This window comes from Merops nubicus, unplaced genomic scaffold, assembly GCF_000691845.1.
Source record: "Merops nubicus isolate BGI_N331 unplaced genomic scaffold, ASM69184v1 scaffold15416, whole genome shotgun sequence".
NCBI classification, from domain to species: Eukaryota; Metazoa; Chordata; class Aves; order Coraciiformes; family Meropidae; genus Merops; species Merops nubicus.
In genome coordinates, this window is record NW_008614488.1 from 95,291 (window position 1) to 111,447 (window position 16,157).

A 16,157-nucleotide genomic window follows, 5' to 3' on the forward strand; every position below is an offset into this window, starting at 1 on the left:
CAAATCCTATGCAAGCCTCATTTGGGGGTCGAGAACGTGTCACAAACCTTTGTTGCATTCTGGTCCCATCCAGCCTTCCAAGCAGGTTTTGTTGCCATTCTGGTCACAGGTGTGGTGAGTGAAGAAGTCATCTCTCGGTCGACAAAACTTGTTGCAGCCAAAGCCATAGTAATGTTCTGCACAGGTCACACGGATCTGGTACTCGAAGTGGGCGACTCCTGCGTTATGCTTCAGGGTCTGCCACTGCCGGCTGGGGTTGATCATGCCCGAGTGAGAGGCCTTCTCGATAATGCGATCGGGATCTGCCAGTCAGAAGAGGCGGCAGAGTTAAAACCTGGCTGAAGCGTCACCAGCTCCCACCTCACGGCTCTCTAGCTTTGCAGGCGAGACTCTCCCAGGCAGCCAGCAGGTTTTATTAATTTTCTGTTTTAAAGAGTTAAGATAAGGCTGCCCCGGAGCTACAAACCATTACCTGAAACACACATGCGGCGTTATCAAACTGAACAAAGCTTGAAATCAAAAGGGACTGTTAGGTTGCTGCCAATCACTTATCTCTTTTGCACTATAAGGACATCCAGTAAGAATCACAGTTTGTGATGAAAGAAAACTCAGCTTTTACCTCTAGCTCCAACAGGTTGGTACATAACATGGTTTTCCAGGCTTCTCCATTAAAAGTACTAGTTTTGTTTTAACTGGAATATTTACAAAAACTTCATACTACAATACCCTAATAAAGCAATATCTACAAACTAAACATAAGCACTGCAAAAGGTTAGCAGCATTCTGCATCTCTGCTGTAAACACTAAATTGGGAACTAGCAACTCTGACATTGATACATCAGTGATACTGACAGGTTTGGGCTGAGAAATACCATGAAAGTTCTCTCTGGAGAATTTAGCTGACACTAATGATTCAAGACTACCAGAACTCGAAGCAGAGAACTTACTGCATACCTGTGCTAGACATCCCCTTTTCTCTCTACAGGGCATTTCAAAGTTTAGATTTTGTACTTGAAATTTAGTTCCAGCAAAGATCTTCTGGCTTTCAGAGCCCTACAGCTGTCTAAATTATGCCTTGAAATAATAATATTTCACATTAGCTTGGAACATTGTATATATCTGTGGTATTTCACTTTGCAGTCCAGGTCTTGTGACTTAAATGATCTGACACCTCCTCACGACCTGCTGCTAGTGAGCACTTGACTGCCGAGTGAAAGTTTATCATAAAACAGCCAAAATATCATTGCAGACAGAGTACAACAACAAAAATAAGTACCAGGCTACACTGTTCCATATACGGGAGCATAATCCAGCGACAGGAGAATTTTAGGTAGAGGGGCAGTTTGCCAATGATGTGTCAGAAAGCAGCATGCAAAGTACTGGCACAGTCGAACGTTAAGAATTAAAACGTACTGATGCTCAGCTTGTTCTTCCAACAATTACAAGACAAAGGTTGGGGATTTTTTATAAGGCAGGAGTTGAAGACTAATGAAGTTGCCACACCAAGCTTAAGATGGTCATCTTATGGGCAGTGTTTCATCTAAAATACTTTTAGATGCATTGCTGAGGAGCTTTGATTTGTGGCTTTCAGAAAGAACTTCCAAGCAGGCTTCTCGAGCCCGAGACGCCCATTATCAATTCACCACCAGATCCTGCCTGCTTGTCTGCAGTTTTGAGGAAAGTTAAGCACTTGCTGCACAACCACAGAAGCGTGTCAATACACAGACACTAAGCATTTCCCCATTTTGGGGGGTATTCTTGGCTTGAGACTACAGCGTTCATTAAGTGTTTACAGTGTGAAATTAAGGGCAACTACTTCTTATTCACCTTCTGGTATTTCTGGTTCTGGACTATTTTCCATTTAAATCAGGTTTTATTATTCATTGGCACTAAGCCCCCAACCCCACATCGACGCACAAGACTTTCAAATGCACGCAGGCCTTTATTAATTTAAATGCCATTCACAACTCATGTAGATGCCTAAGGACTTTTCCATACTGGTATATCCAGAGCAATATCATGTCCTGCACCGTGCAGGTGTAAGGCTCTTAGATCTCATCAACAAGATTACTGACTAATTCTAAGAGGTACTTAAGCAGATGCATATCTGTGCACCTTGAATAGGGCTAGTGAAGCGATTAGAGTTCCACTCATGCGTGCTGGAGGTGGCTTTGGTGCACTTGCCAAGATTACACCCCAATCCATGGTGCAGCTGGAAAGCAAACACGTTTCCCCAAATACCAACTCTATGCATAAAGACATCCTGTTTCTTGCAAGTAAAACAACTCTCTCCTTTTCTACTGAGTGGCAGAAAAGGGGGATGTCACTCAATTTAGTGTTGCAACCCCCCCGCCTCCATACACACGCACTCACTCTTGCTTTTCCAGTCTTTTCCTGTTCTCTGTTGGGAACATACCACTGACAGCTTTTTTCAGGCCTTGGCACCAGAAATAGAGTCACCTTGGAAAGTAGATCTCTCCTCTTGCCTCCTCTCTATCATTCTTCCCCTACCTGCCCTCTCACTAAGAAGCATGTCCTTGCTGCACATCTCTGACACCTCACTCCAGCCACCGGCTCTGTTGAGCCCTTAACCACAGGCTGAACTCAAATGGAAACATCCTTATTAGTCCACTGAACTTTATTTTTTTAAGGGCCCAGATGAAAGCCAGCTGCAATTTCACTTCAGATCATGACTAAACTGCCTTTCATTTGATACACGTTATAAAGCTACCACCATACATTTAAACTCAAGCAAGGCCTCGCAGACCTAAGATCCCTTTGCAATAGCCATCAACCCCAGTTTTCACAATGAAGTATTGGCATGTTCCTTCTTGCACAAAAATTTCTCCACCCTTCCCTATTCCCACCTGTCAGTCTGTGCTTACACAAGTGTGCTGACCCAGACTTCAGGGAAGGCATTGCAGCAACTCTCCCATTCTTAGCCTGCACCAACAATGCCTGGAGTTTTATAGGAAGCAATGCCAAAGCAGCAGACCGGTTGAAGAAATAAAAAGAAGTCCTCAGCCAGGCTTTAGAGAAAGATCTTCCTAACTCCCCTGACATCAGAACCCCATGCTTTGACAGAAGGGTTAGAGGAAACATGAACCAATTAGAAACTGATGAAGTGGAAGAGAGAAACTTGCTGTACATCTCCAGCTTCCACTCTCCACTTCACTATCAGAGTTTGTGGGCTTCATTCTCCTTTTGTGGTTACACTTCAAAGCTATTAATCTGTCTTTTTATCCCGTGGGCGAGTGTATCAGAGGTTCCAGGCACAGGGAAACGAGCCATTTTGACTGCCCACCTTGGCCTCTCAGTGGTCTCATTTCTGGAAATGACAACTACCCGTCATCAGGAAGCAAACAACAACAACAAGCAGCCCAGACTCCTCTAAGCAGTTTAGGTGGCCAAGGACACCACAGTTATTTTTGAAAGTCTTTGTTTCAGCCAACTTCCAGCTATGGCTTGGTTTACATTGTGCTGAAGTCTCTTACACTGGGCTGGAATTCACATGCAACTGATACCAGTAATTTACAATAGCTCTTTGACACAGCTGCAGAGGCAACGTCAGCCCCATTAGCTTCATGTATGGAGCGACAGTAGCACGATGGCATCTAGACAAGAATCAGAGTAAGGAAACCATTTCAGTTGAATCTTGGCTCCAACAAAGCACGATTCTCATCAACCTCAGCAGGGCCAGAAGTTAACTGCAAGCCACTCTTGGAAGTGAGACAAGAGAGTGTATGTGGTAAAGGGAACGTAGGAGGAGTGGAATGTAGAGGGGGGAAGGAAGCATCCACTCTAGGATCTCCTAATGACTACATTGATCAGAGGATGCTAGAACTATTGAGAAGATACACAAAGCCTACTAACACTTTTTTTGAGAGCTCTCACAGAGTCCTTACAATTCAGTGGTAATTAGGGTAAAGGAAAATCCTAGACATGAAAAAAACTACCTCATTGCTTTATATGATGACAATTGTTTAGTTCTAATGATGTCCTTAGCTAGTTCTTCAAGACTTACTCTTCAGCTCTGGAAAGCTGACTGGCAGTAAAAGGCTGCAGTACAAAGCCCAAGTTTGTGCAGTACAGTGACTGAAGTGACCCACAGATGGGTATGTGACAGCAAAGCTAGAGCAGGAATGCAAATCAGGAACATATGCAAGAACATGTCTGCACTTGGTAAAATGCACTGCTGAGAAATGAGGCAATTTTGTCTGAAGACAATTGTACTTCCAAAACATGAAAGCAAAGAAAGGGTTCATTGTGTAGTTTTGGAAATGCAGTTGTTTCATGAAAAAAGATGAGCTCTAATAATAGTAAAAGTGGCAGAGACCCAGTCTGAAAAACCTCTCAGATCCTACTATAAACAAGACCTTCATTTTGAAATCAGGCATCTTCCATTTTCAACACAGCTCTGCTGCTGACTATTCTATGCTCCTCCATAAAACACTCCTTAGTCAAGAGGCACAAAGTCTCCCAGCCACCACTGCACAGCCCTGCTGGGGTAGAGGCTGAAATCACAAGTCCTGCAACAGTGCTCAGTGTGGCTGGCTGTAAAGCAAACCATTGCTATCACTGACAGGTCACAAATCATCTGCCATGGACAACTTTCCTGGAACTAAGAACTAATAGGACATCTCATGTACATGAAAAAAAATAATTAAAGAGCAGATCTGTGCAGAAGAGTTCCCAGACTCAAAGGCCTTTCCCAAGCAGTGTACTCTTCACCAATTAAAACAACCCCACAGCACTGTGCACGTTCCTACAAGGCCTCTCTTTCATGAAGCATCAAGTCCATTCCATTGCTGTGCAGCTCTCACCTGGCGTTCCAAAGCAGAGATCTGTGTAAGATGGGCCACAGTGCTGCTGCTTCCTTGTTGAAAGGCTTGTTGTGTCAACAAAAGGTTTATGAGTTCAGATTCATGCTTTCTCCTGTGGCTTTTACCACACACTATTGAAGCCTTAAATTGAAAAACAGAGCTAATTTTGCCCACCTACTTCAGTAACAGCAGGCAGTAAGCAGAACGGCTCATATGCCAAGAGACTCAGTCCAGCTTCCTCTAGCCAACAGCAAAAGCTCAGCAGAAAGTTTCTGAAACCAACCAAAGACATTCCAGGCAAAAGATTCCCACCTTTGATTTCCAGCCAGCTCTGCCAGATGGTGTCTGGTAAATATTTTTCAGCCCCTGAACCTAAATCCCTAGACATCCAGCTCCCAAGGAAGAGCTTGTAGTTACTCCTGTTTCTCATCTACAGTCATTCAATAGGTATCTATAACAAGTCTTATGGAGTTTTGGGGGTTTGTGGGTGTTTTTTTTTTTTTTTTTTTTCAGTAGTATCTTCTGTTTTGAGGAAACAATAGTTTATAAAGAGGTCCCAAGTCAACAAGACTTAGGCTCCCAAGTATCACTTAAAAGTTATATATTAATAAAAAAAAATCTGAACAAAAATCCCTGAAGAAATCCCTTGGCTTTTATTCTCCCTTAGGAGAAAGAGGGAATTAACAGCATCTATTTTTAGGCATCAAACCCTTGGTGCCTAGGTGAGTGAGCTTCTCACCCTCTACAGGCAGTGTGAGTGAGACAGGCTGCTGCAGAGCCTGAGCGCCTGGAGTGAGTGCTCTGAATTGTCCAGGGGAAAGCTGCTCCCTCTCCTCAAGCTCCACTTCACAGCCAGCTGGCCAGACTACCAAAGGCCTTTCAGCAGACAGGAAATCAAGAGGTCTCAACTAAGTAAACCAGAGGAATGAATACTTACTGGTAGAGTTATCATTGTAATCCCATGCCTCAACAAGCAATGTGTAGGATCTCTGCAAAAGAGAAATAAGAGTTAATGTCAAAGCCACACATGACTGTAAAAGAAAATCTTAAAACCCCAAACACCACAACAATTTGAATTAAAAAGAAAACACCTGCTCTCTGCCCTAAAACGGAATACTTGAAAACATAAATAGGTAATAGATTATAGTTGAGACAAACATGATCTACTTGCAACCCCGTAAGCTACCTTATCCAGTCTGACTTAGAAGACCTTTCACCTTGGATAGCTCATCTTTGTCATCATTAATGCATCTCATGGACTTAGCCAGGAAGCACAGGCTTTGACACTGTGCTGTTTAGCCACAATAAAGCACACAGGGAAGAACAGCCCACGGAAGGCAGAAAACACCAGGCTAGCAGAGAAGCACCAAAAAAAAAAAAACACAACCCCAAACCAGACCCCCACCCTTAGAAACTGCTTCAAAAGAATTTCAGTTACAGAAAAGTAGTCTTGATGTCCCTCCCCCCAGCCGTCCTGAAAGCAAGAAGTGTTGCTAAGATTACCTCGCCCTGCCTTGACAGCACAATCTCTAGGGACTTTGCTTTTCAGCACCCCCTTTGAAAGCTTTGTCTGCATGAGGGCCATCGCAGCTCCCACCAGTATCAGGTAACTGAGGGAAGAACTGATGGATATGGGAAGGGGGTGGGGTGAGAGAAGCCTTGTAAAACAAAGGCTAAGATCAGGCTGTTGGAAGAGCAGGGAAAGGGAAGCCGTGCTATCCACCCCGTGTCACATTCACAGACCCACTAATCTGCCAATGAGCTCACCAGCACTCCAGTAATAATAATCATAAGCATAAACTAGCTCAAGTGACTCCATGGGCTGGAAAGATGCCAGCTATTACATCTAAGCCACCTTTATCTTCAATCCTAACTTGAGAACAAGAGCCATTAAAACATCTCCTCCCCCAGCTCTATTCCGAGGTATTATTATCCAGGCTGTGTTCAAAACTGCCATCAGCCAGTTAGACAGAACGATTCTAAACCAACCCAAAATGCCACCTCCCTCCAAAAAAATAGCTGAGGTAAAATATGACTTGAAAAGTTAGACATATAATAGCTATAAGCAAGGTAATAAATATAACCTCTTTCTGGCAAGCAGAACAATAACAGAACAAAAAAAAACTCCACGAAGGGTTTTGATGCCGTGCCACAGAAGCCGTGTATCGTAAGGTTCCTTTCTTCATAATTGTATCTGTGCTCAGGTCACAGCCTGCTCATTTGTGGTTTGCACCTTTTCTGTAACACAAACCCAAGTGCAATTCTGACAGTAAGCTGCTCCAAGGTGCAGATGTAAGGCAGACCTTAAATTCCTTAAGAGGAGAGGAAAAAAAGATAGTTGAAGCACACTGCTTTCTCACGATTGGACACAGCATGCAGCCTCTGAATGAAAACCTAGCTTGTGATGGACTCTGGCCTGCAATATAGCCTCAATATGTTTCATATTCAGAGCAGGCCAGGATTCCATTTTGCTCACTGATAACTGTGGGAAAACACTGCCAGAAGTAAGATGAGCAGGGCAAGCCCAGACACGTGCCCAAACCTCCATGCAGAGGCTCTGCTGGCCCAAGCCATTTTTGGTTAATATTTCATGGAAGTTACAGGTTATTTGTTGCTATTCTAGAGCAAGTCTGTTAGCTTGGCAGGAACTCTGAAAATGAAATACACGACACAATCGTTTAACACTGTTTAAAGCAGATGTTAGAGGTCCTTACACAAGTCAGGTAAAGCAAACCAAGCTAACAAACAAAACCTGACTAGAACTCCCGAGCCATATTACAGATATAGATTGCACTATCTTGGGCGCTTCCTCACTGGTTTAATTACCAACATCAAGAAGCACAAGCACAACATGTTACTACAAGCTTGAAAAAAATATTATGATATAGAGAATGAATTATGGCAGCTAGCGCTACTTCCAATAAAGTTAAGGATGTTTTCCTTTCGGCCTTGCATAATTGTTTTGGAAGATATTTTGTCTAAACTCATAGCAACAGTTCCAGGTTGGTTCTCAGGACTGTTTACCAACACACCTAGCCCTTAAGGAAAGGAAAGGCTGAATCCTAGCTTTAAGTGCTACTGTTGCTAGATACTTGCGTGACCACTTTCCAACACCGCACTGGAGCCTGTTTAAAGAGAGGAGATGCTTCTCCTGGGCTGGATGGAAACAAAACGCAGGGAGAACAGACCTCCCCTAGTGTTTCCCTTGTTTCCATGTGCCCCCTCTCACCTCATCCGAGTATTTGGAATGAAGAACCCCTGTCCTGAATAGGGATGACACAAAGGCTGGCAGTTTAATCTTCTGCTTCTGTCCCTCTCAGCACAAGGCAAAGAAAGAACAAGACTTTGTGCTCAAGATGGGACACCGAACAAAAGGCACACAGACACACAGCACAGCCCCACACCAACAAGAGCAAGCCCCCCTCAACAACCCACCACATACCTCAAGCCACTTCCCTCCTCCCACCCAAAAAAAATCCAGTTCTGTGCAAAGACTGCACTGTTGAGATTTTTTAAAAGTGCACATCATCCCCACTCTATAGATCAACAATTCAGATATCTCAGGAATGACTACTTACAGCATGGAGGTTTAAGTTTTCCCATGCCCACAGATGACCTCTGCCCATCTTTGAATAAATATGTATATCCAGACAGAAGAACTCCACATCATGCACCTTATTCCATCAAAGCAATGTCCTAGGCAACAAGGCAGCAGTGAACTTTCCAGAGTCACACCCAATTAGCAACTGTAAACCTGAGCTTGACCAGAAGGCAGGGATTCTGGCTGGAGAGGAGAGGCAGCTTGAGCAAAAAGCAAGCTGGCACACTTTGCAGAACATCCAAACTCTGACCAGCCCAGAGGGCTGAAAGGCAGCAAGGTCAAATTTAAGCAAAACTCCTATGACTTAATCTATGAGCGGATGTAAATGGTTAACTTCACCCACCAAAAACCAAGGAAAGCACCAATGTGCAAGGGCTATTTTCCTCAGTGACAACACATCACAATTTAGTCTTAATCCGTTGATAACACAACTCAAGCAATACTTTGAAGTCCGTGAAATCCATCAGAAACTGCAGCTTTTGAGGGTCTGAAATGGCAATGTAACCTCTTTTCTTGTTATTTAAATTCAATACTAGCAGCTCCAGGTAAACAGAAGGTGTTTAAAATTCTTAGCTTGATTACCTTGTCCCCTCCCTTCATCCAGACATCCACCCAAAAGAGATGTTTTTGTACTTTGGCTTCTAAAGGCATTCTGCGAGTCAGTGGGACAGAGCAAGATGAAAACATCAGGCTCATTAGCAAAAGGACTGCCTCCTTTTTGAAAAGGGTTGCAACTAGTCAAACTTCTTTCCCTCCTATCCTTGCGGTTAAACCATGCAAGAGCTTTGCTGAGCATGTGAAACCATGACTAGACAAATGCAGTGGGAAGTTTGCATTCTGAACGCTGTGCCTGCTCCTCCTCGGCCAAACAAGGAGAGCAGGTTAAGCCCAGCAATGATCTTCTCACGCCCTGCCAGCCACGCACAGCTGTGAAGGCCAGTCTGAGAACAGGGCTCTGCAGCCCAGGGAAGACGACTAGGAGGCTGGCACGCTGGCTCAGGAGGCCACAGTAAATTGCCAAGACCTCCAGCAATCCCTCCTCCCTTCAGCTGGAAGATGTTGAGATAGGGAAGGGAGAAGTCGAGGCATATTTCAGAGTGCCCAGGGGCCAGGGAGGAGAGCACCTCTGAGCAGAGTCAAGGCTAGGCAAAAAACCACTTCCTCTAAAGGTCAGTAGGACTCTCCCTTGGGTCCCCCTGTTGCCACACGACACGTCTCGGTGACGCTCTACAGACGCGTGACAACGTCACCCCATGGTCCAACAGTCAACTTGGATGACAACATTCCTTCAAAAGAGTTGAGGACAACTGGTTCCTCGTGCAGAAGAGATACAGGTGTATGTGGGAAAAGGAGGGAGATGATTAGGTCTTAACCCTTTGTTGAATGGAACACTGTCAGGAAGCTCTTCTTTGGGCCAGAGTACAGAAGGCTAAAGCAGCACCCTATAAAGCCGTTACTCTCTCAACACCACGTATATAAACAGAATCTGAGCTGTTACAACCTCACACCCCACAGCCACTGGCCAGGAGCTAGGCTGAACCTCAAGCAGGCAGCCCCACCAAGAGCCTCATCAGAACATGCCCACATGAAAACAGAGCACACTGTTCCTCTAGTCTTCATCTTGAACAGTTCCTTCGTCGCTGTCAGTGCCAGTAAACACTTCACTGCCACATAAAGGAGAAGACGTGAGAACAAATTTAACTCTATTAGCAGCTTCCAGGAGAGACTTTACCCCCCTCCCCCCATTCTGCCTCAGCAGAAGCCAAGCCAGGAACCCAAGTCAAGACCTTCCCTGCGACAGAGCTGCCACCCTCCCGCCAAACGATGAAGGACACAAAAGTGCCGCTATCCAAACTATGCATACGCTTAAGCATCCAGTAAACCAGGCTGATCTCTGATCTGGCAAGCCTGCTGGAATAATGAGTATCCTGTGAATACATAATGTGCTGAAGTTGCCATTGTGTGAAGTAAGTCCATGGTTTGTCTGGGAGCCGAGCAATGCTGAGTCTACTGCTGCTTCCTGTTGCTTGTCCTGTATTAGCATTATTTTTGGATAGGCCCCATTATGTCCTGTAATCCTCACTGCAGTCAGTATGGCCACGCTATTGTTCTTGGTTAATATTAGCAGTCAATGCCTCTGTCTGGGTGGCCGGAGTACAATGTATTCCAATCATAAAACTAGCATGCATTAACTGAACAATGTACTGGGATAGAGGGGGAGACTTGGGGTCCTCCCTCCTCCCCTCCTTTAAAAAAAAAAAAAACCTACAGCTTTTTATCCCCCCTCCCTTCTTTCTCTTTCTTTTTAAACTAATGATTTTAAGTGATCTCAGCTACCAGGGTGCTTCACACAACAGCCTTTTAATCAGCACCATATCTCGTTAGGGAGTTATTTTCTCATGGAGCCCCGCTTGTCAAAGATGAGCAGGTAGGCCAAAATGTCAATGGCTGCTTTCAACCTTCCCCAACAAGCAGATTACCTGCTCTTATCAGTCCCCCTACCTGTTTAAAGCATCCCACTGATAATTAAATGCACCAGTTACAAAAGGGTGGCAAGGTTAATAGAGAGAATACCTAGTAGCCAGCCAAGCAAAACAGTCAGGTTCACATGGAGCAAGCCTGAACAAGAAGCCTTTCTACTTATTTACCTAAGTGCATAAGAACTGGGTTGAGCTGGTAAGGGACTCTGGACATCTGACTATTTACAAACCACTTTAACCACTTCTATCCACATTTTACAGTTTCTTCTGAATGCTACAGGAATAATGAGTGTAATTTACGCTGCTGAACAGTGACCACAGAGCCATGAGCTCCACAGACTAACAAGAACTGAACGCAACAGCTTCTAGTTTTGACATCTTTCCCTAAGGCATGTGAGTTACAAGCTAAAATTATTAGAACTGTGTCAATTCCCATATAAAACTTCTTTCCATCAGCAGAAATGCAAAGTCATGTTCAGTTTGAATTTTCAAAACCAATCCTGTCCTTAATGTTATCTACACAGGAATACTTCTTAAGAACTGGAGCTTGAGGATTTTGTGTACACTGCAGGGCATCAGGCTTGAGAACTGAAGTTGGGCAAAGTGCCACAGAGGAGAGCACAAGTCTCTTGTATGGCACATGGCTCACTCAACCAGCTAAGGCCCAACTTTACCAGCTTCACAACCAGTCCACTCCTACCCCAGCTCCAGTTTGCAATGAAGCAGTAAGGTCCCTCGAGTTAACTAAAATTTTAAGCATAAAGCATCAATTTTAGGTAATTCGTTTCCAGCCGTGCAGGCTTCCAGCTGCATAAACAAGCTGACAGTGCTGGATGTGTGCAGTCTGAGAAAGTTTAGGAACAAGCTTCAACGCCTGGCTCAATCCAGCTGCCACTGAAGTTAAACTGGAGCAGGCGATTAGTGTAACAAGAACAAAATTTCTGGGAGCATGAAGGATGAGGATTTATTTTTAGACATATTATGGCAATATAATCAAATGGATTTACCAGAAAGATGAAGTTCTGAACTGACAAGAACATAAATAACTCTTAATAATATTTAAGAAGTCCAGAACTTCTGAATGGATGCATCACTTCTCTGCAGTCCTGGGAAAAAACAGCCTTGTGGATGCTAATTACACTTCAGCTGTCACTTAAAACTCTCAGCTCTTGGTTTGGATAGCAATCCAAGGCAAAACATTGCACTTTGAGTGGTGAAGATTGATTCTTAAAGTATTAGTCAACAGTAAACACCATGGTGTGGATTTGATTAATATGCCTTTTGTTATTATAAAAATTTCCTCTGGTCTGCCCATGCTCCAAGTTGACTTATCAGGCATTCTTTAAGAACAGCTTGAATAGTAGCTAGCATTTGACTCTACAAGTTTTCAAGAAGTTAACTGGAGGAAGGGAAAAGCAAAAAAAAAACCCCAAACTTTAGTTTTATGATTGACCTACTGTTTGGGTTTAAAAAAAAACCCATCACCAGACCACTTGAATGAAGTGCTATTTTTCTCTCAGATCCAAAAGGCTGTTACTTTAATATCAGCTGCAGATGAGTATTTTGGAAGCCTCTTGTGTCAAGGCAGGGGGGGGAAAAGTTCACAAAGCTTAAAAAACACTAAAGTTTTTATTTTATTATCTCTTTTCAGCCAGGAAAAACAACGCCTACCCAGAAAACATATTTTATGTCTTCATGAACAAGTAGCAGTAAGATTTGTCTTTATGAAGTGGAAAGGCTGACTATTTTATTTTTTAGAATAAGGTTGAAATAAGACATCAAAACTCTTTTTAATTGCATTTTATGCTAAAGTCATTTAAATGCTGGAGGGTTTTTTTCCACCTCAGTAGTTTCCTGGTGTGTTGATGCAATTGGCCCCAATATTAAATAATTACAAGGATCATAATTTCAGGATAAACAAGCCAGTTGAAATTGGAGCTATGCATACCAAAGGAATAGCCAAATTTGACCTCCTTCTTACTCCCATCTTGCCAAACCCCCAAAAGATCTTTCTTCACATAAAAGCAAAGTTTAATGCTAAGCTTTGCTTAGTTAATTCACACACAGCTCCCTTAAGGTATAGCATACATCACACTTGGGACTCTTTGACAAAGGCAAGAGATTTGATTTATGTCAGAGGAGAGCATGTGTCTACCACGGAACAAAACTTGTTCAGACAGACTTTGACAAGTGGAACATGGAAATTCTTTTGTTCCTTACTTTTCTATATTGCTTCGTAAGCCAAGTTTGCCTGTCAAGAAGTGACAGAAGTCCCAAAAGGAGTGCAAGAAGTAAGCCTGTGTGGTTTTGTCTGGGGGCTTGTTTTGTGTCTTTTTCTTCTTAAAATCATCATTCCTATTGTTTCAGTTTACTGATGAATTGCTAACTACTGCAGGGACAGCTTTCTGATGCACTCTAGTTCCTTTATGCTGGTCTGCTGCCCTGTTTCCTAGCAACTTACTCAAACCTCCCATCACTTAAATTAATCTCTGGCCCACCATCTCCACACCCATTACTCACAGGAGTACGTATCAAAACTGACAAGAGCAAACCACTTAAGTTATAAGGCTCTGACACTTCAAATCCACGTTACAACCACAAGCCAAACCTAACAATATGTTTAAAGCACACCATCCTCTTCTCCTCCTCTCCTACACCACGCATAAAGGCCTTCAATGCCAAGAGAATTATTTTTCACAAACAGCATTAAGGGGGCAGCTTGACATGGGAAGAGTTTTGATTTATTTTTTTTTTAATGTAGTCAAGGCAACAAGACTTCTTAATGTTACTGACTCAAGCTGGAACATCCCTCAGACAGCACAAACAATACACATTCAGAGACAAGCATGAATTTTCAAGTGAGATATGATTAACATTTTGGTCTAGCTCCTATAACCTTTCCTGTACTTTTCAGCTGCATGTATTCAAAGACAACTCTCATGATTAGCCACGTTGGTCAATGCAATGCTACCCTCCAGCTTCTATGAAAGTCACCAGTATTTACTCATCTAAAGAATTTTTTTTAAGTTCTGAAATGTCAGCATCAGATCTGAGTTGACCAAGTTCACTAGTTTAACTGCAAAGCTTCCAAAATGCCTCAAAATGATTTGTGTACACAATTTTAGTACAAGTAAGAGCTTTGCCACATTAGATATTCTTTTGTTCAAAAGCCATTTGAAAGTCACAATGGCTTGAATAAAAGCTGAGTCCTATGGAAGTTAAAGCTGGGAAGCAGGCTTGGTAATTGCAAACAGACCATCATCACAAGCTCAAAAAGTACATTTCTGCATGGGAATATGCAAGGGTTTATTCTAAGGATTCCAGCCTTAGGAAGCAAAGCGTCTCAAGTTGGGTTTTTACACATTTCAAAGGCTGCACCGAAGTTTTGCTGCTGCTGCTCTAGGATTCCAGTGCTCAATTAGATTCAGCAAGACAATAGAAGCATTTCTTTTACTAAGATGCAGGCGAGCTTAAGAAACTTCTCCCAGGGTCCTCCCCCCAAATCCACCCTCTACACACAGATTTCCCTTCCCCAACCCTACAAAGAAAGGGGTGGTTAAAAGGAACGTGTTCAGTTTTCACATCTTTTTTATGCACATACACCCATCTTCAGATTTAAGGCACTAATTATTGAGAGCAGGGCAGGGAACCAGTTTAAAAAAAAAAAAAAGTCCTTGATGAACCTTACTTTTCTGAAAAAAAAGTCAAAATCTGCAACGCAAGCACTGCAGCCATTGGCAGAGCTTCAAATACCTCAGATTTTTACAAAGCCCTTTATCCCTTTGATGGCATATTTGATAACAGTTTTATCTCATTTCATGTTTGAAAAAAGAGAGAAAGAAAAGAAACAGAAAGAAAGGAAGGACTTGTGCTTCCAACAGAGAATACTTTTGTTAACTCTGCTATTGTACTTGGTAATACTATCTCCTTCAAAACGCAGATCTGATTTCACCCCTGTGCCTCTCCAGGAGTCACAACTGACAGAGGAGGCAGGTAGGAGGCAGCACAGGACATTTCAAGAACACATGGCTGCTTGCAGCACTGGCAGTAGGACTACGAAGTGGGTGTCTACATTACAACTGGAGAAGGAATGCTTTTGGGGCGGGCTTTCCCCCCCAAAAAAAAAGTCCAGGCCCTCCCAGTAACCAGTCCTTATCCGAGCAGGAAGGGCCAAGCTTTGGAGGAGCGGGAAGTCTACACATGCTTCTACCTCACCAGCAGTGGTAGTGACAGAGGAAAGGAAACAAGACTCACCCCTCCCCTGCGCCCACGTAAGAGCCCTCCTCCCCTTGCAAAAATGACCTTAGGCATCTAGGTTAGGATGACTGGATTTTCAAAACTGCTGAGCATCAACATATCCCAAGGCAGTCGGTGGGAACTTGTCTGCTCAGCGCCTTTGAAGAAAGGGAGGGGGGGAAAACAGTTTTGTTTCCTTGGTGATCTCTAAATATAAGTTTTCGGAGTGTAAATTTGGGAGTTTTCAGCTTTCATACCACAGCATCCCAGAGAGCCATCTCAAAGGACAAGAGTGTTGTGTGTGCATAAGAGCCCCACAGATCAGTCACCCTCAGTTTCTCCTCGCCTGCACGCAGCACTGCTGGGCACAAAACCAGGCACCTCCTGCCACCCAAGGCCATGGCAGTCTTCTGTGTCCAGAAACTCTACAGCCCTGGAGCCTACATCTGTGGGTCTGTCCCGGGTGATGGCAGTTTTGGAGACAGTCCTCAGTGTCTGTGCAGCAAGTAAAGGACTCCTCTGCAGAGCTGACCATATCAAAACTTCAAAGCTCTTGAGCACCCCAGCAGAAAGCAGCAGCTCTGAAATCTAAGCAAGTGTTCCCGACATGACCAATGCCAAAGCAGGCTTCAGCTAATGAAGGGGTCACCTGTCCTTCACCTCATCACTCTACAAGGCTGGACAACGCTGGGAAAGTGCCTGGCAAAGAGCTCCACCTCCTCAAACCATCGAGTTTTGCACACAAGTAGAGGAAAGCCAGAATCTATGGACTGCACAGGCAAGCAGCCAGGAAAAGGTGTGTGGTGGGGAGGAGTGCATGAAATGGATAAAAACAGGCTAGGCTTTTCTCAGTCTTTAGCTTCTAGAGACTGCGAGCACCCCAAAACATACCAAGCTTCCCAGGGAAGCTGGCAGCTAGTTCACCAAGAGCAGCAACAGCAGCTCCCATCAACACCGAGTGCTACAGCAAGATTTCCCCTCGGGAGAAGCAGGAAGCCTTCCCAACCACGCTCCAGG

General features: G+C 43.8%; 1 protein-coding gene across 1 annotated transcript in view; it reads right to left on the reverse strand.

Annotated features, from left to right (window-relative positions):
• JAG1 (jagged 1) overlaps positions 1–16,157 on the reverse strand; it is a gene marked incomplete at its 5' end in the record, with an annotated part of 34,047 nt that overhangs the window by 17,101 nt on the left and 789 nt on the right. The window contains 2 exons of the mRNA XM_008942256.1: positions 48–302; positions 5,761–5,812. Of these exons, the coding sequence (XP_008940504.1) occupies positions 48–302; positions 5,761–5,812 (307 nt within the window). The remainder of the gene's footprint in view (positions 1–47; positions 303–5,760; positions 5,813–16,157) is intronic.